Here is a 23,673-nt window from a genome sequence, read left to right as displayed (position 1 = left end):
GTTATGTGCCAAGTAAGCCAATGTGATTCTGGACTGTAGCAATAGGAGTATAGTATCTAGATCACAGGTGTCAAACTCACGGCCCTCCAGATGTTATGGGCTACAGTTCCCAACATCCCCTGCCAGCATGATGCTGGCAGGGGAAGATGGGAACTGTAGTCCATACCTTCTGGAGGGCCACGAGTTTGACACCTATGGTCTAGATTGGGGGATGTACCTCTATTCTGCATTGGTTAGATTTCACCTGGAATATTGTGTACAGTTCTGGGCACTGCAATTCAAGAAGGATATTGACAAACCGGAACAGGTCCAGAGGAGGAGCAACCAAAATGGTAAAAGGTCTGGAATCCATGCCCTACAAGGAGAGACTTAGGGAGTTGGGTATGTTTAGTTTGGTGAAGAGAAGGTTAAGAGGTGACATGATAGCCATGTTTAGATATTTGAAAGGATGTCTTGTTGGTGAGGGAGCAAGCTTGTTTTCTGAGACTCCAGAGACTAGGACCAGGAGTAATGGGTTCCAGGTGAAGAAAACGAGATTCCACCTAAACATCAGGAAAAACTTCCTGACAGTAAGAGCTGTTCGACAGTAGAATGCACTACCTTGGAGTATGGTGGGGTCTCCTTTGGAGGTTTTTAAAGAGAGGCTAGATGGCCATCCATCAGGAGTGCTTTAATTAGTGTTCCTGCATTGCAAGGGGTTGGACTTGATGGCCCTTGTGGTCTCTTGCAACTCTATGATTCTATGACTTGCATTCAAGAAGCTGAACAATAATTTTTGAGAGGGGTCTGTTAGTAGAAAAACTCTGCCCCAGATGCCAGCAGATCAAATATTAAAAATAAGGACACTGAGGAGGGACGCATGAAGCAATTGCAAGAAGTGGGTACTAACTTCAAAACCAGCTTTTTCTATGGTTCATCCAAATTTGTAAATGAATTCAACAAAAGTTCTAAGAGAAAGGGTCTGCCAATAATTGGCCAGTACTGCTTACCCTGTGTGCCAGGTTTAGAATCTTGGCAACCAACTCCTAGAATTAGCCCCACAACAGTACTAGCCTTTGCAGGGATAGAGTGGATTTTATGTGTTTCAAAATGCGCTGGCCTAATTCAAATTCATTTTTCCTCCATAGAGTTTAGAAACATGCGTAACTAATGAGAGGCTTAAATCAGTCTGCCTGGAACTGTAGCCTGCTGACAGTCCTAAATGGTGTTCCCAAATGAGGTAGTAGCAGGTGAAGTAAGAATTGGAGGAGAAAGCAGCTGAAGGTCTGATCAACACAGGCAGCAAAATGAAGTTGTAGGTTCTGAGGTGGTGGAACAGAATTTCAGACTGCAGTTATGAGGTACCACTGTAATATAAAAATTCAAAGCACATTAAGATGTCTCAATCCAATTATCTCCTTCCTATGCTAGTAGTCATACAAAATTTCCTTATTTTAAACAAGAATGGGGTTGGTACCTACAGTATGAAGTAGTATGATCCATTCAGTTCAGAAGATATATTCTGGCAATCTAGGCTCCTTGTATTAAAATATGTCAGGCAACTGCAGAAAGAAGTGATGTTCAATCTATTAAGCCCTGAAAAACCTTCACTGAGGTAAGATCTTAAGTGTTGAACTGAGATTTTCTGCTTCTGTATGTGTGAATGGTACAACAAATGGTTTGGAGAAAAAGAGGACTTGGGTTAATGGCAAACCACTTTCTAAGAGGAGGGCCCCCAGAACATCCTGGGACTGCTGACTGCCTCCCAAGCACCCTCCAGTGAAGGAGAGGCCTTGCTCTCTGAGACCAACCAGGACCAGCTTATGGTTAGGGTATTTATTTCAGATGCTAATTGGTACATGATGACTTTTAAATTTGGGAACAAATGGGAATGATGGCTTTGTATCTATCTAAGGTTTTGCCAGGACCTGAAGCAGCAAATGGCCTTTTAAGAGCTGACTTGTGCTGGAACCCCGGGAGCCAGCACAGAAGTGTAACTTCCTGAATGCAAACAGGAAGAATGCTAAGCAATGAAGGGATGCCAGACCTGGGCTGTTTCCCTTAAATATCAGAACATTCTGGAGAACAAACAAAACAACTTTGTGCTAAAATTGAGAATTAACTTTTGTACTAGGAGGGTTGTTGCTAACAAAATCTGCTAGATCCAGTAGTCAGATATTCCTGGATAAATGAGAACTTAAGAGAAACCCTACAAGACCTACTGTAGGTCTTGAATACTTTTGCAATCCCTTTGAAAGAAGAGTGTGCCAATTAGAAGGGATGTATCCTGCCAGGAATTTGATTTTGAAAATGACTTTTGTTTTAGGAAATACTGTAGGAATACATAAAAAAAATATTAAACATAAATGAGATTGACATCAGTTTTAGTCCAGGGGAAAATAAATAGAATGAAATTCTGAACTCTGATGATGAGCTTAGGGAGATTCACCCCAAAGAGATCCCTTGTTGAGGCTTGTATTGTATCCTACAATCTTATTTGTTATAGTTAAGATTGCAGATGACCAAAGCAGATTATGCTGTTAGGAGCTTTGTGAAAATAAACAAGATCACTTCTGGATTTGCCAAGAGCTGGAGGAGTAACAAAGGTAACAGAATGATAGATGAGAAGGAAAGTTTCCAAAACCAAGCCTCACCTTTCTTAAACTCAACTGGGTCATTCTGAATACAAATTATGCCTGGTAGACCAGTGGTTCTCAACCTGGGGGTCGAACGACCCTTTCACAGGGGTCGCCTAAGGCTCTCTGTATCAGTGTTCTCCATCTGTAAAATGGATAAATGTTCGGGTTGGGAGTCACCACAACATGAGGAACTGTTTTAAAGGGTCGCGGCATTAGGAAGGTTGAGAACCACTGTGGTAGACTAAACTCATACCAGTGTCTCATTTCAAGACAGTGCTGTGCCTTGTGGAAGAGACTGCACCAACTGCAGTGCTTATGAGGTTAAACAGGAAAATAGTTTAAGTTAGCAGTGTTGGTCTAAAGGAAAGTCCTAAACAAACAAAAGTAGTCTTGCGATTTCCAGAACTATTCATTTACCTTGATCTTTTTTTGAAGAGGAAGAAGTAAAAAAGATGTTTTGGGTTATTATTTCTAAGACCTTCTGTCTATCCTGCATAGAATGTCAGGTGGATTTCAATAGATGTTGGTGGAGCTGTTATCTAGTTGCAGTTTGACCTTCTGGAAAGGGCAGGTTATTGGAACTTTCCAGCAGCAAATATGTTAAAAGTGGTTGATTAGGTGTCTAGAATGCCAAAAGGAATACATAGGTCACATTGATACCTTTAAATGGCTGAGGGCACATGAAAATATGGTCACATTAATAATACTGGAAAATCAGTCAAAGTGGGTGGTCATATCTACAAGGAAGGGCACTTCCACTATAGTGTATCAAAACTTGCAGTTCAGTAAAGCTAAAGAAATGCTGGAGCAGGAATTCAACCTCCAGGGTTGTCTTGAGAAAAGAGTATTTTAACTTTTGGGGGAGGGTGAGTGGGCTATAAATGTGTAGATGTGTGTATGTGTTATGTGCTGTGAAGTTGCTTTGGACCTACAGTGACTTTGAGTGAACAACTTCCCAAATCCCCTATCATGAACAGTCTTGCTCAGGTTTCAAACCAAAGGCTAGGACTGCCTTCATTGAGACAATCCATCATATCTTTGGATCTTCCTCTTTTCTTGGCCTGATGTAGAGACATTTTAATCTTGATTTCCCTCCAGGGAGGTCACAGTAGTAATCAACATGGTTTAGCACAGTGGTTCTCAACCTTCCTAATGCCGCGACCCTTCAATACAGTTCCTCATGTTGTGGTGACCCCCAACCATAAAATTGGTATATATAAAATATTTAAAAGACCATTTTTCGATGGTCTTGGTGACCCCTGCGAAAGAGTTGTTGGACCCCCAGGTTGAGCACCACTGGTTTAGCACATACGTGGCTCTTCTATTTTAAAGTGGTCTTTGACAGCAGACAAGAGTGACAGGTTTTCTATGCGTTTCATACCTGCGTGACCATTTGAACCAGGGTTTCTCCTAGTTTGGATCCCCTAGTTCCGAACACCTCGCCGCAAACCTTAATGCAGTGCTTTGTACAGGAGAGACAAGAAGATGCAAATGAAGGAGTTTTCAGTCAACTAATGCTAGGTAGGATTCCCTCCCTGCATGAAAAATACCGAGGGGGAATTAGCTGAAGGTTGTCTCCAGCGCGAGCAACGGGGAGCGAAATGTCCATCTGCGAGGGCTTGCTTGCGTCTGCCTTTGGGACTCCTAGCAACCGTTCATGCACCTGCAAATGACAGAGGAGGGAGGGCAGGATTTAGCGGGGGGGCTTCGCCGCCGGCTAGCAACGAATGCATGATTCATGAGCACGGCACACCGGCAGCCGGAGCGCTTGGCCAAGCAAGTGACGCTGGAAGTCCCTGTGCGCGCTAAAGCACAACGAAGGCGCACACGCAGCAGCAGCTTCTGCAGGCCTGGGCGGTGAGTGGGGCGCAGTCTTGGGCGAGAGCTCGAAATACTGTCCAGCTTGGCTGCAGAAGGGGAATGAAAGCAGCCAGGAGTGCGCTGGGGGGGTCAGGAAGACTCGTTTGGGGACGGACTGAGGCTGCGGGGAGCGGAGGTAGAGAGAAGGCCAAAGCACCATTATGCGCCTCCGCTTTCTTTTATGATGGTCGAAAGACCAGTTTCGGAAGGGTCGGCCTCGCAGGTGAACACCTTAAAGGAGAGGCGGACGGGGATTCTCAGCCCCTCTCAAAGCAGAGGAGTATCCCGATGGAAAAGCAAACGGGAGGCCTAGCCGACCTTTATTTGTAGCCTTTGTTATAGCGAGCGGGGTGGGTGGGGAGGTTGCTGGGTTGTGGTGGCGGGGAGGGGAGGGGGGATTGTAATAAGACGAACTTCCCTTCCGATCAGTAGGATATCTTCAAAAACATACACAACGTCATTTTGTGCATAGTAATAATGTGCATGGCATGCTGTATTCACTATCAGTTAAATTCAGAAAATCTGCACACCCTACCTGAGAACAGTAAGCTTTATGGAATTCAGTGGGATTTACTTCCAAGTAAACGTGCATGAGCTGGAAGAATTTTCAGAAGTAAACAGGATGTTAGTGTATGTTTAAATGCAGTGACAATCAGCTGTTGTTAGATTGTCTGTTTAATCTCTTCAGCCAGTTGGAGGATTCCATCTGACATGCATAAAACAGAACTGCTTCCTCCATTATGAAGCAGAATGTGTGCAGAATTGTGTCAGAGACCCCCCCCCCCTCTCTGAATGAAATAAGCTGGCTTTGCAGCCATGTTTAAAATGAAATCATTTTGGTTCCAAAACACGATTGACACCCATGATCATTTTGCCCTTCCCACATCAAATCCATGGATAGGAAGCACTGTCCAGCATCACAGAATGTCATTAGGAAAGCAATAAACCTTCTGCATTTCAAACCCAGAAAGAAACCTGAACTTGAAATCATGTAAATGGATAAAAAGTCTGTCCAATTCAGTGGTCAGAGAACAGATTTCAGCATGAAAGTTTTGGAACCAAATTCCAGGTCATTTCACTCAGCCATTTCTTTCCCATCACAGAATTATTAACTCCTATTTATCTTGAGAATCCTATGGGAGTTTTGAGGTTTGTGGAACTTGGTGACATGCAATCCCATTGAGCCTATTGGATTCTCTTATAGAGTACCTGATGGAGGAGAGAAAGTGTATCTCTCTTAACCTCTCACAAATTTGAGGAGGGAAAGGCCCCAGAGTGTGTACCAGGCTTTCTTCCCTCAAGATTCCTCATAACTGGTTTAAAGATGAACACACAATTTTTTACCTGTACTTATTAATTGTAAGCTGTGCATACAGCAAACAGGTATATAGGTGCCTATAGGTAGCCCTGAAGTGGCCATGAATCCCTACCACCAACAGACAAGCACATTTTCCAACTTTTATTAATGAGTGAAAGGGGGCTCAGTTTTTCTAAGTTATTTGGAATCTTTGCAGAGAATGTTATACTCTAATTTTCTGAGAAATAATTATGAAATATTAAATAATTATGTGATAGAAATAACAGTGTCTTGAAAGGTTTACTGAAGTTGTAAAGGGGGTCATGGATATATGAAAACAAGGGCATTTAGCCCATCTTTTGATCTGAGATGCTACCTGCAGAACCACAAAACTAAGAAACACATAAGACAGTAAGAAAAAGATGCATTGAGAAGTCAGGATGGTCACATTTTCTCTGTGCATTTAGACACATAGTGATATGAGCATGTGCAGTACCAGTCTATTTACTCTTCCATAGACAATTCCACTGAAAAGGGGTGTGACAAGTCATGCCTTTGTTAATCAATTTCTTTGTTGTGTTGGCACAGGTTGCAAGACATAGCCTGACAGCATCATGGCCACCACCTTGCTTTGTAGTATGTTCCTTCTGCTGGCCATCAGGCTAGCTTTGACTTCTAGTCACAATCCTAGGACACCAGACAGAGTTTCTGAAGCTGATATTCAAAGACTTCTGCATGGGGTTATGGAGCAACTGGGCATTGCCAGACCCCGTGTTGAGTACCCTGCACACCAAGCAATGAATCTGGTTGGTCCACAGAACATTGAAGGTGAATGTTTATCACTCTGAATTGCTATCACAATTATAATTAGATTTTAATTTATTTTTATAGTTCTTCAGCTGATTATTCAAATCATCTTCATTAAATCCATCATGCTAAGTAGCATATTGGGCAACAAGTGCTTTCCAGCATTTCTGGTCTTGGGTGAGTGTAGCTCAACTCTCTTCCTTTTGCATCTGGGCTTGGGATCGGCAATGGCGAAGTTATTCAGATTATATGAAAAAAATAAAAACAAATTAAGATTTTCTGCAAATTAGTGTTAGGTGGTTTATCTTATAACATTTGTTAATTTGATTTGCAAGTGTTTCTGTTTTTTAAGGTTATATCACTAAGGATTCTTCTTAGAAGGTAAGTGCAGTTTCTTTTCATATAGTGTGCCAAAGATGCTCTTGCCAAACAGAACTTCCTAACCCTTGTGATATTCCACATGAGAACATCTTGCGAGAATTTGGGAAACCCTGCTGAGCAAAATTAGAAATCATTCTAGTGTATGACTGTAACCATTTTCAAAGAGGATGCTTAACAAAGCCTGTCTTATTTTTGCTTATATAATGTATAGGACAGATTACCATTTTCAGACAGTACCAAGAGTAATAGATGTCATCAAGGTGAACTTTATGGCCAGTTCTCTATCTGCTGAGTCGATCATTACATTATCCCAGCACTGCTGGTATGTAAATCAGTCACATGTACTATTATAAATGTTTACAATCAAAATTTCAAGATTTGATCTTCTCCTATGGAGCATTCAAAATGGATACAGGATAAAAAAAGTCCTCAAATGATTTCCAAAATTGTTAAAAATAAGTTTAAATGTTAATTTGGACCTTTTTTTCTGTGAATGGAGGAGCTTTCGTAAATATATATACATGCAGAAAGCAAGCAAGCCATGGTTCTTTGCTGGCATGTTATTCAGGAGCATGTTGTTGTTTAAAAAATACCTTTGATGTTCCCCTGTGCATCCTCTGCAAAGTGCAGAAGCAGATGGAGGTCAGCTCCATTACACAGTCTGACCACTGGCCCATCCTGCTGTAATCCCCAGTGACTGTCAAGGGTCTGATCCTCTTGGGAAGAAGGCAGGAAATAAAAGTAACAAGTATTACATAAATGTAAGATAAATTCTTTGTGTGATGCTTAATCAAGCTACATTAGAGGTATTGCAATAAATCAGTGTGAAAATTTTGCAACTGGAGAAACTTTTAGTAAAATAAACAAGCCTTCTTTGCATCAGAAGCGGAAATCCTTGTTCCAGAACTGAGGCAAACTCATAGTTAGCATGGAGGCTCTACAACATTCCTGATTCTGCTGGTATGGCTTTAGGCATTATGAATTATATGGGCAGAAACCTTGTTATTAAAATAAGTTTCAAAAGGTGACCTCAATGAATGCTTTGCCATTCCTTGCTTAGACATTAGGTGGCTGCTGAGTGCTGGATTGACATTCCAGGAATCGGTTTAAGAGTATTTATACAGTTCAGTCAGCAGATGGTGCTGTGCAAATTAGAAGCCAAATGCATTCTTAAGAGTGTAATGGAACATCATCCAAGATATTAGTGTTACAAATCAAAGTTCTGTGTTAACAACAATTTATTTGCTTCTGGCCAAGTTTCCTTTGAATATTTGCTATAACTCCTTAAAAGAACAAAAAGTATTATTGCATTATCTGAGGTCTTCCTGAATTGTTTCTTCACATTGCTTTACTTCGGCTGCATTGAGACATCACACTAACCTGTAATTGAATTCCCGTTCACCACAATAGCTCTGACTGTTCCTCTTACCTCTCCCTCCTTGCTCGCAGTGCAAACTGCAGTAAAATGAACTCCAATTGTCTGTGATGCCTAAGTGCAACTACTTGGGCAAACTACTAAGTGCAACTACTTTTCTCCTATGCAGACTGGGATTCATCCTTCATTTAGAGTTCTGGCTTGGAGCTGAGAGGGCAAACTCACTTTTGTTTGCCCAGGCTCTTGTGGTCAGATATCATGGGCAACTGGGAACTTGCTTTCAATCAGAGTTTTGTTGCAGAGGGAAAGAAATAAAGGGAACATGCATGGCAAACGATCCACATTTGTCCTTTTCACATGGTTTGGAGTTTTATTACAGCCTGGCATGATATCAGAATACAGTCTTGATGTCACTTGATCATCCACACCAGTATGGTGTGAATCAAAAACTTTAAATCAAATATAAATGTTCTGTGAGTAACTGTTGAGATATGGAACCATAAAACAGTGTTTGAGTGCAGAATAGCAAGCATTCATCTAGCACTTCTGTTAAAAAAACTCTTGAGCATTTTGATTGAGCTTCTTAATGCAGGACCATAATTTGGAGGGTTATACCTGAAATCCTGTGTTCTATTCTTTGTATGAGTCAGTTCATTAATATCAGAATGCATGTCAGTTCAGGATTGGATACCTTACTGGTGCAATCAGATGAGTAGTTTTGGAGTCTTTTGTGGGAAAGAGCCTGGGGGGACACTAGCTGATTTTACTGTTTTAGTACTTTTGTACTTTTTGTACTTCTAATTGATATATTGGGGCAAAGTGACTACTTAAGAATAATAATGGATACCTTAAAAGGTGTAACTAAAATTTCAATTTCAGGAATACAAGTCATATTCAGCAATTAATTTTATATGGATTGTCTCTGAAATTTTAAAAGATCTGTTTTCAAGTATAACAGCTTCTGTTTGAGAAAGAGCTTAACAATTAAGCTATAGAGGGCCCATTTTGAAACTGAAATAACTTTAAAAAATCAGATACATCCTGTCTCACACATTCTGAGAAATTAGTTTCTGAGAATACCAACAGGCTTACTCAACTTTTCATCCCACTAGAGTAACTTTATTCTCAGTTATATTTTTTCCATTACTTTTTCCAGCCAAACTTCAAATGATGGTTGTTCAACTTCCTTTAGTGAATGAGTTAATTAGTCCAACAAAGTTGCTGGAAGTAACACTATCTTGTCTATTCTGTAGAGCAGGAATCTTCCAGACCTTGGTACCCACTGAGTATAAACCACAAGTCATGTGGCAGGAAGCAGGAGAACCAGAGTCTTAATTGCATCACTGTTGAGGCCAGGACCATGGGCAATAGACTCTGATCTGAGGACAGGAAATGTAATCCAAGGCTCATTCCGCACATGCAGAATAATGCACTTTCAAACTGCTTTCAGTGCTCTTTGAAGCTGTGCGGAATAGCAAAATCCACTTGCAAACAGTTGTGAAAGTGGTTTGAAAATGCATTATTCTGCATGTGCGGAAGGGGCCCAAGTAACAGGAGGTATACCATACAGAGAAACAAGCCAAAAACCTGAGCTGTGGAGAATCCTCTTCACTAGGCAGTGACCTTTGCATGCTGTCCTGCTTCTCTTATCAGTTTGCTTGCAAGAAAAGGCACGAGGCATGGTGCCCTTGTTCTTTATGCAGCAGGTTCTTCCAAAATACAGTAAAAAAGATGGTTCTGTATAGACTCACAAGCCTATAGAAGGGGTTTCTAAACCTGCCCGAGGGTTCCAGTGAATGGGTTGAAGGATGGTTTGGTAGTGACATGGTTCTGGAATAACTTGTTTGAAGAGACCAATCACCAGCCATCAAGACACATAATATCTGAGCTTATGTTATCACAGTAATTATGTCATAGTTCACTGTTCAGCCATAGACATCAGTATGAACATTACACACAAATACCATACATTTCAAGTGGCCTTTATATCTCTTGAGAAAGTATGGAATGTGACAGAGGTTAACTGTCCAGAGGTTAAGCTTCCAGATTGGGAACGGAGGAAAGAATATGAAAGCACTCTTCTAGAAAAGCACCATGAGCCCCAATGGCCAAGTTAAAATACACCCTTCCAGAGAACCTGCCAAGGTGCTAGTAGAGTTGAAAGTTCTAGTTACAATTCCTGAACACTGCTTGGCAGCCTATGTAAACTCCAAGAGGCTGGGTAAGCTGAGTCCAGCATGATGATAGTTGCCTGCATAGTTGCTACACTTTCCCTTTCTTTGTATTCTTTCCTATCTGTTGTTATCAGTGTAATCAGGAGAACAGTCTCCTGTTAACTTTCCTGGTTTTACGGTGCACCATGTTTATAATGTGTCATTTTGATTCTGGAACTGCCCTGCCAAGTAAGACTTAATGTCGAAAGTACAATATCAGAATTAATGGCATGTTTGAATTACTGTCTTCAATATACCAGTCAGTACTTTGTTTCTGCCACTTCAGTCCTTTACAAGGTAAACAGTTCATGAAGGTTTATAAAGAATACAATTTGCAAACACTATAAAATCACTCAAAAGTACAAAAATAAGGCATTAAAATCAGGGGTTTATTGACTATGTCTTTTGGGAGAAATGAAGCAGCAGAAGGGGGGAGCTGAACTGGAGGAAACAATAATGTGTATTACTATAAAATATTGCTTTGTATTTAGTCCAAGGAAATTTTGGCAGGCACTTGAAATTTTAACCATATACATACAGTAAATAACTATATATGGAGACTGTGAGGTCCCTTTTTTTCTTAGTAGGCAGAGTTTTGATGCAAAGAGATGTGTACAATGTAAAGGAGCTGATCTGATAATGGCTGATGAGTTTTTAAAAAACTAAGTGGAAAATATGGATAGCCATAGCCAAATACCAAATGGGAATATATTACAGAACAATTAAATCTTTACTGACCCCAGAAATTTTAACCATATCATAACGTTTACAAGGCAGACTGCATTTTATGGGGTGGATTGCCATTGTCTTCCCCAGTCATCTACACTTTACCCCAATCAAGCTGGATACTCATTTTACTGACCTCGGGAGGATGGAAGTCTGAATCAACCTGGCGCCTGCTACCTGAAAATGACTTCTGTCAGATCAAACTCGATCGCAAGCAGAGCTTTGACAGTAGCACTGCAGCTTACTATGCTGCATCCCAGGGCTTTACTAAATCATAAAATAGCAAACTAGTTCAACGGTTGCAACTTTCATTAATGAATCTTTTGCTTCATGATTTGATGAAGGTGCTGAGAGTTTTATGCCAGATGACCCTAGTTTCCCTTGCAGAACTGGAGTTTTCAGGTATTCTTGGTGAGAAAGAATATCTGTTAATAGAATTCCAGCTATTTAGGGCCCACTGCATCCTTCAAAGAGGACCTCCAATAGCCGTGAAACTGACTATGGCCTAAGAAACAGTTGCCCTTTTCCGGAGGGAGGGAGGGAGGGAGGGAGGGAGGGAGGGAGGGAGGAAGGAAGGAAGGAAGGAAGGAAGGAAGGAAGGAAGGAAGGAAGGAAGGAAGGAAGGAAGGAAGGAAGGAAGGAAGGAAGGAAGGAAGGAAGGAAGGAAGGAAGGAAGGAAGGAAGGAAGGAAGGAAGGAAGGAAGGAGAGGTCTGAGGGAAAACTACTGCTAGGAAAAGGCATAGGGCTAGCCACTGACACTTGGCAGGGGTGAAAATGGGTGGGGTGGGAAAGTTGGAGTTGTGCAGAACCAAATTTTTACTTCAAGCAAATGACTGGAAGTGATGTCATGATGTCATTACGATGGATCCCCACCCCCACCCCAAACACTATGTTTTGCTACAGAATCTTGGGGAAATCCTAAAGCATCAAATCAATGCACTGATGTAATGTCTGCTTTTTTCACTGTGACATGCTGTGGCACAGCTCTTTCCTATTCAGTTTTGCTCCAAGAGGACAGAGGGTGGGAAGACTCCTGCTCACAGGCAACCTAGGCTTACGAGGGCTGGAAGGGTACCAGGGAAGATTGTCGAAGCTGGAGAAGAGGATTTGGAGGCTTGCTGTCAGATTGAAGCTCAAAGTAAAAATAGTTTAATATTGACAGTCAGCAAACCCCAAGGAAGAAGGACTTGTAACCATTCAGCTCTTACTACTTAATTAGTAGCACAAAAGGCCTAGTTAAACATTGATGTTTGGAGCAGAGTTACTATTTCCTATCCCTTTTAAGATGAAGTTTTCTTATTACTTACTTTATTGAAGTTCTCGTTGTTGTAACCATGTATCATTGCAGTTGTTGGAACCCATCAAGGTTAAGAAAAAATGGCAAGTATCTTCTTTGCACAGACACATTACTCATTTGTTTTGACTTTGTAGACCCTCTTTTTCTGGGACTGTGTTCAGTGGTGGGATTCAGCAGGTTCACACCACTTCGGCAGAACCGGTTGTTAAAATGGTGCTTGTAAACAATCAGTTATTAAATTATTTGAATTCCCACCACCAGAACCGGTTGTTAAATTATTTTAATCCCACCACTGACTGTGTTGTTTTTGAAACCTTATTGAAGTTCAAGTATAGCAGTTCAAGTAGAACAGTAAGGTAGGAAGTGTTTGAGAAGTGATTGCAGAATGGTTTTGAAGGGAAAAAGAGGGAAATGTTGGGAGCAATCCTAAGCAGGTCTGCTCAGATGTCAGACCTATTTTGTGCATTTAGGCTTATTCCCAGGAAATTATTCTTGAAATTGCAGCTTTAATGGTATTTCCTAGTACTGTTGGTGCAAAAATAAACTGAGATCTTGACTTGCAAAATCATATGTATGCTTTTGTCTTTGTTAGGTGGTGCACATGAAGGTTTGCAGCACCTGGGCCCATATGGAAATATACCAAACATTGTTGCTGAATTAACTGGTGACAATATACCTAAGGATTTCAGTGAAGATCAGGGATATCCTGATCCTCCAAATCCTTGTCCAGTTGGAAAAACAGGTAAATAGCAAGATTTGCAGTACAAGCTCATATTTTTCAGAATTCTTCTTCTTCTTCATCATCATCATCATCATCATCATCATCAAATCCATTATGCTAAGTAGCGTGTTGGGCAAAAAGTGCTCTCCAGCATTTCCAGTCTTGGGCGAGAGTTTCAGCCTCTTTCCATGCAATATTCAGTTCCTTCAGATCTTGATTGAATGTTCTCCAGGTGTTTCGGGGGCATCCTTGCTGTTGTTTGGCATCCGGAGTATTCACCTCATTCCTGTCTTTGGGATCCGACCGTTCTAAAAGAGTACTTTTAAAATTCTATTGATTTGAAGTTGGAGGATTTTATGTACCTTTGCATTCAAAATAAATTTAAATTCTACACAAGGATAACCTAAGTATTCCAATCAAAATAAACAAATATATGCTCTCCCGTATTTTTCACAATTCATTCTCCTTCCAAGATCAAGGTTTAAAAAAATGTTATCTTTTACTTTTTGCAAAGAGAGATACAGAAGTAGAAAAGGTTATACATATTATAGATAGGGTTGACAACTCTGGGTTGGGAAATTCCTGGATATTTGGGTGGAGTGTGGGAAGGAAGGGATTTGAGCAGTGGCGTAGCGCCAAGGGGATGGTTTGTGGGTGAATCACCGTGTGTGTGCTGGTGTGGAGGCGTGGCCAGGGCGGGCTGGGGCATGGCAGGGACGCATGCATGCCCAGGTGCAGTCCCCTCTCGCTACGGCTCTAGGTTTGAGGAAGGGAGAAACTGGGTATAAGGCCACAAAGTCCACCTTTTTAATTCAGAGAGATCTGGCCCCACATGGCTGTTGACAAATCCTAATTGGAGATCATGTGGGGATGAGGAATGATAAGAGTTGTGTGAGACAATATAGCCATAGTCACTGGAAATTCGTGAGTACTACCTGGGTATTGATATTTCCCAAAACATTACCTAAGTATATCTTTTCTCTTTTCATACATGGTTTTTGTTTGCATTCCTGACAAATACTGAATTCAGATGCTGATCATCATGTTGGTCTGACAAAATTAGAGCCACTGAGTTGGATTTGAAGACCACTGCCTGAGCAAATAGTAATGCTGCTCATGCAGGAGAGGGGTGTCTGTGATCTCAGTGGGTTTCCTTTCTCGGGCTGATCTGTCTGTGCTACATCCCATAGTGTTTCCTAGAGTCTCGCAACTCTCAGGAGTAGTTTTTCAGTTGGTACAGGAGCTGCAGTAGACAGGTAGAGGCTATGAGAATAGGTCTGTTTGTGGTGTTTTTGGAGCCATTTCTTAGATTCCATGAGATATCCTTTCCTGGTTCCAGTCCATGTCATCTAAGATACAAGCAGAAGTTCCTTGTGGTATGCATGACAGTAGATTAATGTTGTGCAGTCTCTTCCCTTAGAAATAGCATCTAAATTTTCTTTTCAATAACTTGGTTTTTTAAAATTCTGACTATAAACTTGGACCTCTCTCATTCTGTTCTAATGCTTATTCTCCTGTTTGTTTACTCCAATAGACTCTGTTAGTGGTTAAGACATCAAGATTGAAATCATGACTCCAGTGGAATTTATTCTATTTAAGAAAGAAGGTTTCCGGCCTCTTTTCTTTGTCCTTGATTTAAAAATACAGCAAAAAATGGTAGTGGTGGTTCAACTAAGATGATGTATCCAGATATGAAAATTGAGAGCATTCCTTAGAAACTGCTGCTGTCTGTGTAAAGCTACTCTCTTTCATGGATATATTCTCAATGGAGATCATATCTTACTAGTATCTAAATGTAGTGGTTTCAGAGATTTAAATATTAACTACAGTCTGTGCCTAAGCAGATACTATAAAATATATTACATGTTAAACTTATTAGAGAATTTCCTCACTGAGGTTTGTGGACTGGCTTACTGAAACACAAGCCTTTCTTTGCTGTTACTTCCAAAGCATGTCATTAGTACCGCAGTTACTTCCAAAATATGTTCTGGCTGGATTCAGTCATTTTGGCACTTACCAGTGGGCCCTTACTGCTATGCTGAAGACTCTCCCCTTTCCTAAAATATTATTAGAAGGGGTGGTTTATAAAGGTTTGCCTGAAGCGATGAGGCTGAGTGGTCAGATGGCCCAGCAGGGCCCCTTTTGTCTCAGGCCAAGTGGACCTGAGGGAAAGTTCTTCTGTAAGGTCCACAAGTCAGGACCCACCCTCTGTCCATTCCAGCCCACACCTGATTGACCAGGGGAAGAGGCAGCAGGGAGTCTGCATAGCTGCACTTGCTGTTGCCTACACCATTGATAGTGAGCCATTGAAAAGCTGTATCACCTCTGTTCCCACCCACTGTGATTCCACAGGGGAAAACCAGGATGAGTCTTGGGTCTGTGCTTCTTTTCAGGGATGGGCCACAAGACTTTTCCATTTTGTAACACCTTGTAGGAGTTGATGGATTCAAATATTTGAAAGCTATAAGCCAGCAGCTCACAAATCATGAAACTCACTTAGAAATACTATGGTGTTGCAGTATCAATGAAATGATCCGTCTTATTGATTAACAAGCTTGCGGGAAGAAGAATAGATCAAGTCATACCTGTGTTGAATAACAATCAAGGGAATATAAAAAAAATACTAGTGAGATTCCACTTCCATCCAATAATTATTATAAAGATATTATTCACTGACCAATTAGAGTTATTGTCCCATTGTTACCAAGGAGATAAACTTCATGAGTATAAACAAAACTCTCCCATTACAATTCATTTTGAAACTTTCCTTTGATTTTTTTTACTTGGTTATTTTCAAGCAAAGCCATGGAAAAAAATTGTCTTATCTTATGCTTTTGCAACCAAACAAGGATTATGAACCGACGTTTTAAATGACAAGCAACTACAAAATAGTAGTTTTAAAGGTGCTGTGTGTGTGGCTACAAATACAATTTCTGGGTAAATTTATGAATGACAGTTTATTCCAGCTGCAAATTAATCTATCACCTTACTGGAAGAGATTAATTTAACTTATTTTAAGATATTGACATTGTGAAAAAGTATACCAAGAGAGTTTTCCAGAAAAAAAATGTTATGCTAATGTCCCATCCTTGGTGATAAAATTCATTGCATGGGTTCTTGATGAGAAGTTCTTGGTTATTTATTACAAGTTGTAGTGGAACTCACATTTCTGTCAATGTTTTTGCAGTTGGTGACGGATGCCTTGAAAACACACCAGACACAGCTCAATTCAGCAAAGAATACCAACTTCACCAACACCTGTTTGATCCAGAACATGACTATCCCAGCATGGGCAAATGGGTGTGTAACTCTCTTTGCTCTGTAGATTTTTCAATAATCATTGTCAATTGAATGTGATATTACCGTGCTACCAAGGAAAGTTTTCTAGGTCAATAAACTTTAACAGGCTCTTTCTCGTAGAAGACTTTGATTCCGAAAGAAACTTGCAAACTTCTGATGGGCTGATTTACTGAAACCACTTTGTCAAGCATAATGTGGATTTGGATATAGATAACAGAGAGCCGTCAAAGCTGCTGATTCATTCTACCATCTGTATGTGCAAAATTATTATTTCAGAAAAGCAGCACTGACAGCTTATAAAAAAATATTTTTGGATAATTTCATGACTGCCTAATAGCTATCCATTCTAGAATACTGATAGATATATTTACTCGGCAGTTCTTTTTTCTTGCTGCCGTCATAAGATAGTGGTTCCTTGATTGCAAGTGATCCGACTTAGCTTAATTCATCCATGGAGTTATGATCTTTTTCAGTGACTGAATAAATATCATATATTTCGTACATATATACCGGGAAACTGTTGCTTGTTTTTATGAACTCTTGTTGTGCTTTTTATGAATTTATGTGTGGTGTACCTTGCTTTGGCAACAAAATACCTTGTGCCAGGTTGCATATGGGAACAAAGGATGTTAATTATTTCAACAAAAGTGTACTTTCTACTTGCAGGACTTGTGGAATTTGCTGTAGTTTGAGATTTACCATTGTTGCATGAATAAATTCCTATATCAGATTTCATAACTTTATCTGCACACCACTGCTTAGTATATTAACATTAGTTATGGTCTCAAAATACCTTCAGACAAAACAAAATGTAATCGTTGTTGATTGTTGCAACCCTTTAAGCTTCTATAGTAGGGCAGCTTTTAAAAATGAAGTCTACAATCTTTTCTTTTAAAGACGGTGCTTGGGTAAAACAGTATGTTCAGAGAAATTGTAAGTAATGGTCTGCTTCTGGGAGGAAAACATCTATACTTCTGTATTTTTAGTGTTAAACAGAAGCTTTCCCACGTATAAATGTGCACAGATAGCTGTAGTCAGGAATGTCTATCCTTAGCTAAATTTCACCTTCCTTCTACTGTCTCTCGGCTCAGCTGAAATAGCTGAGTCCAGTCAACAGATATGTCATGTGAACTTGAGATTTAAATTTTAACATAAGAAGTACTAAGCAGATAGCACTTGGCATAGATCATTTTAGCCTTCTAAAACATTCATTCCCCAGAAATCAAGGTTTCAATTTGGAAACAAATGCTTTGTTCATTTTTTTTACACTACTTCTTGATAGAACGGATACCCAGTTCATAAAATTTTCACTGTATAGTGTTTAACTTCATATCATATAATTTCTCTTAAAATATAGTTCCTCTTGTCTATTTTCGTAACTCTTTTTTTGTCCCGCAGTGTAATCTCAATTGAAATAAAATCTGTTAAGCATGTGTCTGATGTTCCAGACCTTATTTGAGCTCACAGTGTCTATGAAATATAGCAGTATGTGGAAACATTTAAAAGGCTGTGGTCATAGTTATCTCTGTCTCTGTGTCTCTCTCTCTGTTTCGGTTTTGTACAACTCTTCTGTCTGCCAAAGCAATTTTTGGCAGTTTTTGAAAGGTTCACTCTATTTAAAACATTATGGACCAAACAGTTTTATTTCAAAAATGAAGTTTTATGAGGGAGCTATTTAAATGACGGAAGAGGGAGGCATTGAAAAAACTGGGAACAGAATTTCTTTACATTGACTATATTTACCAGCTTGAATGAAATACAGAAATCAATAGGGGAACAAATGAGGTAGGAAGAATTGTTTCAAAACACTGGAAATAAGTACACAAAGAATCAAAATCCATCATAAGAAAGGTTTCTTCACACAGGAAATTCTAGTCTTGCTTGATGTTTTAATGTGATACGTGAGGCTGCTTTATATAGAGTCAGACCTTGATCTATCTGTCCCCATAATGTCGTCTCTGGTGACACTCTCCATGATCTTGTTAGCCAGACATGGAACCTGGGATATTATGCAAGAAAAACATATGCTCTACCATTGAGCTCTTTTTCCACTCTTGACTTTTCTCTTGCTAAGACTGTTAAGATTAAAACCATCGTGCAACTTAAAAATCATTAAATATTCCTGTTCTTATAATGGTTGATGACACGGAGAATCCCAGAAGAATAGCAAAATATTTTATTAAGAGCTGCAGTAATTCAAATGTTTTCTTGTGGTTTATCTTTCCGACAACATGACATTCTCTTCTAAACTTCTTTCCAGAATCTTCATATGCTAATATTTAGATGGCACAGTCTTGCTTGAACGGAAGAGTTAGAAAATTTGATCCATACTTGTATTTCTTTCTTTCTTTTTTTCAGAATAAGAATTTACTATTTGAGAAAATGAAGGGTGGACCGAAAAGAAAGAAAAGGGTAATTTTCATAACACAACTTGTTTTCATTTCAATGTCTTAGTGCAGGATCAGTCAAGAATGCAAAGTAAAATCACATTGTTAAAATTACTCTAACTAGTACATCTGTATTAAAACCTAGACTTACACTTTGCTTCAAGAGAATGTTTATGATAAGCAATGCACTTTTTGCAAAAGTTTCTTTGTTCTATTTCCCAGTGTTCAGATACCTGAGGCACATTTTTAAAATTAAATGAAAATTAAAGGCTCACTTCACTGTTATACCCAAAAATACTTATTTTCAGAGTCTAGAGCAGGGGTCTGCAACCTGCGGCTCTCCAGATGCTTAACATTTTACTCACAGTACACGAATGTGGAAATTACAATTCTAAATTCTATTAATCTGTACTGTAACTAGTTACATTTTAATCCAATGTGAAATGTGTGCCATCTGAAGATTGCTTTAACCAACATTGCGCTAGCCTTAGCTTTGAATGCTACAGAAATTTCATATTCATATACCATTTAAGTGGTTTGGGTAACATCTGTCTATCAACATTTTCTACCGAATGCCAGTAGGCTGATGAATCACCAGTATGCAGTTGGCACATGAAGAGTAGTGGCCATTTTGAGTGTGGCTGTGGTCAGTGGTAGGATTCAAATAATTTAACAACCGGTTCCGAAAGGACTCTGTGGTGGGATAACAACCATTCTCTGAACTAGACTACTACCAAATAGGTGTGAATAGGCTGTATCCCACAACTGGCTGTGGTGCTAGTCTACTTGCTGACACATCCAATAAGAGGCCTGATGGATCAGACCATCTAGCCCTGTATCCTGTTTCACACAGCAGCCAACTAAAAGGCATAGAGACTGAGACTTCTGAATTACAGTGTTAGCAAAAGCACATTCATATTCTTTCATATTCACATATGTACCAACACAAACATTGTCTTTACAGATATTCCACCAATAGCTGTCTGTCACTCATTATGCTTCCTTAACTACCGGTATATTTTATTAATATTGTCATCTCAGAGAAGGGAACTAATTAAGTCTGGCCCATCCATTGAACAGATCGTGGTTGAATAATTATTGCAATTATGGAAGATAGAAGGGGAATAAGAACTAATGTCTACAAACCAGATGTTAATAAATCTTTTTTCCCGTGCCAGGCCAAGATGAGTCAGCCTTATTAAGCAGGAGGATTGGAGATATCATGAACTGGCAGCAAATAGGCATTTAGTTACTATATTTTAACTACTGCAAGGCCATTGCTGCATGTGAGCATAGGATCTATTCCAGTGGTGGCAAACCTATGGCACGGGTGCCAGAGGTGGCACTCAGAGCCCTCTCTGTGGGCAAGTGCAAACAGAGTTTGTCATCTAGGCTGGCCTGGGCTGCTGGGCTCGATTATTAGCATTAAACCTAAGACCTAGTTTTGGGGAAGCAGTATAAGTAACCCTGTTAAGCTGTTAAACCTCACTGATTTTCATGCGAAGAACTAAAGCGCAGTCCTTTACCTGGGAGTAAGCTCAGTTGCTGGCAATGGGGCTTGCTTCTGAGTAAACCCTCCTAGGGTCGTGATTCACCCGTTGGAAGAGTTGCATGGTTGCTTCAAAGCAAAGCCACCGACTACCAGCAAGCTTACTCCTGAGTAACGCACGTCTCGGAGCCAACTGTTTTTCTAAACTAAAACCTCAGTATTCAGGTTAAATTGCCGTGTTGGCACTTTGCGATAAATAAGTGGGTTTTGGGGTTGCAATTTGGGCCTTTGGTCTCGAAAAGGTTCGCCATCACTGATCTATTCCCATAATGGGAATGTTTGAAAAGTATTGTTTCTGATCATGAAATAGATTACCATGGGATATTACTGTGCACACTATTTGTTGCAGACTAGGCAAGCACTTTCTACCCCCGTTGTATGCACATTGTTCATGTTTACAGATATGTTCAGTGTAGCCCTAAACAGAGTTATAACTAGGATGGCTAGCTTCAGACTGGGAAATTTCTGGAAATTCAAGGGAGAAGCCTGGTGAATGTGGAATTTGGGAAAGAAATGGTCTTCAGAGGTATATTCATGCTACAGAGTCCACCCTCCAAAGCAACCATATTTTCCAGTCATAATTCTGAAAAATCTCCAGGCCCCACTTGGGGTGTGGCATCTCTAGTTATATCCTTCTCACTCCATTGAAGTTAATGGTCTTAAAGCAGTGGTGGGATTCAAATAATTTAACAACCGGCTCTGGTGGTGGGATTCAAATAATTTAACAACTGCTTGTTTACAAGCACAATTTTAACAACAGGTTCTGCCGAAGTAGTGCAAACCTGCTGAATCCCACCACTGGCTTAAAGGATGTAACTGTGCTTAGGACTGCACTGTATGAATAATGAGCTATGATAGGCTCTGATGTGGGAAAGATTTCAATACAGAACCTGATTTTTAAAAAGATATTATTTGATTACCGTAGCAATACTGATAGCCTTCTACTTTTCAACCAGCTGTTGTGTTGTGGTGGCTGGGCCATGATGGACAGAGTAGGCAGAACCAATTGCATCTTCAAAGCTGAGAGTGCTTATCATAGCCTGTGCTCATCTTAGCCCAAAGGGCAGGAAAGAGCAGGAAGGAACATGGCTGGAGATTTTGACTCAATATCTGTGGAACACATCTTCACCCCTTTGAAAGGACTGAGCTTTGTCACACGTTCCTGGGCAGCTGGTGAAGTTGGCAATGCCATCAGCAATCTCCCTCCCACAAAGATCCCAAGCAGGCCTGTGGTCCACATGGTGCAAAGGGTGCCTTGAAAATGGCATGGGGCAATGTTGAGAAGAGTGTATGCAGTTGTAGGTGTCCTCTGCTCACCAGTGACCACATCTACCATCAAACCAGACTCACTGCTGAAGGAGCTCTGGGCCAACCCCAGCCCATTTAGGGGCCCGTAGTGCCAACAATCCCCCAGCATCCTGTCAAGGTGCACCTGCCCATTCCTGATGTCTCTAGTGACAGCAAGCAGCCCCTCCAGGTGCTCAGCAGCTGCCATCACAGACCCTGCAATCCCTTCCATGCACTAGTGACCCCTTAAGAAGGCTTCCCACCACTTGCACACGGTGCTCCCTTCTGCCTCTCCCACCTCTGCTAAGGTGCACCAATCACTAGCCCTGTATGTTTTGATGGCACTGCAATGGCAGAGAAGGCAGCATGTTTGGCAATACAGGCAGCACATCAGGACAGTGTAGCTGTTAGATGGCAACTGCCTGGGTCCCTTCCCCCTGAGCAGGGTGGCCATCCATCAGGACATAACTGGTCTTTCCACCAGTATCTCGAAGATATACCAGCATAAAGGTTAGATAGCTTCCTGAGCACATTCACCCCTCACCTTAAGATTGCACTGTTGGTGGACCATAGAAGGCAGGAACATCCTGTTCACCCATCTTTACTCAGCTGGCAGCAATTTTGATCCAGCCTGACATTTAAAAGAATTCAAAAGGTTATTTTGTACAGACACACTTGATGAGGTTATATATTGGGAACTATGTTTGTAAAGTGGCAAATGTATACTTCATTTATTAATGTGCTATTAGAGTACTGAATCTTAATTTGTTTCTGGTTTAATGACATATAACAGTTTGCAATACTGCTATTTAATCTGACACGTAAGAGAAGGTTGTTCCATAGAGCCTTCTGATCCTTCTATAAAATCTTGTTGAGTTCTGATGTGTGAAATATGGGCCATGGTTGGCCTTAATTGTATTGTGTTTTTTCCACTTCAAGTGGTGGCTAAGTTTATTTCTTGAACTATGTGAAAGTGGGATTTTTTTTGTTATGAAATGTACAAATACTAACAATGCTGGACTTGCTAAATTTAAGGATAGTGGCTATTTATTTTAGTTTCGTTTCCCTGGACTATCCTTGTTTATTCCTAATATTTTCCCAAAATTTTTTTTCAGAGTGTGAATCCATACCTTCAAGGACAGAGACTGGACAATGTTGTAGCAAAAAAATCTGTTCCACATTTTTCAGATGAAGACAAAGAGACCGAGTAAACACTGAGACTGCAAATTGTTCTTCTATATAATTACTGCTTCAAATTCTTATTTAGCTGCTGCATGTTTATTACTTACATAATTACCACTAAAAAGCAACTGCATTTAATACTTCTGTTTTCTGAATAAATGAAAACCCAGTTCTGCTTTCTGTTATGTTATGGCAATAATTCCCTGTTGTTGTTTTTGCTTTAGTCCCAGGACAAGCTTTAAAATTAATCATTTTAATATCCAATGCGAGTTTAATGGCTTTAAGAAGAAGCATGTAAAGAGAACATGATTTTAACATTTTTAGTCATTGTGCTTATTTACATGATGTAATGTTTGATGTTTGAGAACAATAGTTTCTTATCAAATTCTGTTCACAGGTAATAGCCCAACCCACCATAGATGTCTAGATTCTTGTTGTTTATTTTAATAAACACTGAAAGCAATCTTCAGTATTTGCATGGAGATGTAAATGTGTTTTAGAAGATTTTTGAGAAAACAGCTTGTAATAGTTACTATGTCAGACTTTAAAACTTGAAAGCTGTGAATGGAGTCTACAGAGTAAAGCATTGGTTACTGTTTTTATCTGCTCTCAGAATTGACACCCTTATTCAAAATAGTGGTTGGGAATAAAAAGCATTAAAACTCTAAAAAA

General features: G+C 40.1%; 1 protein-coding gene across 1 annotated transcript; it reads left to right on the top strand.

Moving 5' to 3' along the window:
• Positions 1-4,236: 4,236 nt before the first annotated feature.
• SCG5 (secretogranin V) lies at positions 4,237-23,673 on the top strand. The gene is made up of 6 exons (XM_048484289.1): positions 4,237-4,475; positions 6,364-6,603; positions 13,168-13,317; positions 16,484-16,596; positions 18,955-19,008; positions 22,935-23,673. The coding sequence occupies exons 2-6, from the start codon at positions 6,390-6,392 to the stop codon at positions 23,028-23,030; spliced, it is 627 nt and encodes a 208-aa protein (XP_048340246.1). The 5' UTR covers positions 4,237-4,475; positions 6,364-6,389; the 3' UTR covers positions 23,031-23,673.

The sequence above is a fragment of the Sphaerodactylus townsendi genome, linkage group LG02, assembly GCF_021028975.2.
Source record: "Sphaerodactylus townsendi isolate TG3544 linkage group LG02, MPM_Stown_v2.3, whole genome shotgun sequence".
Lineage (NCBI taxonomy): Eukaryota > Metazoa > Chordata > Lepidosauria > Squamata > Sphaerodactylidae > Sphaerodactylus > Sphaerodactylus townsendi.
This window is presented reverse-complemented; position numbering and strand designations above follow the sequence as displayed.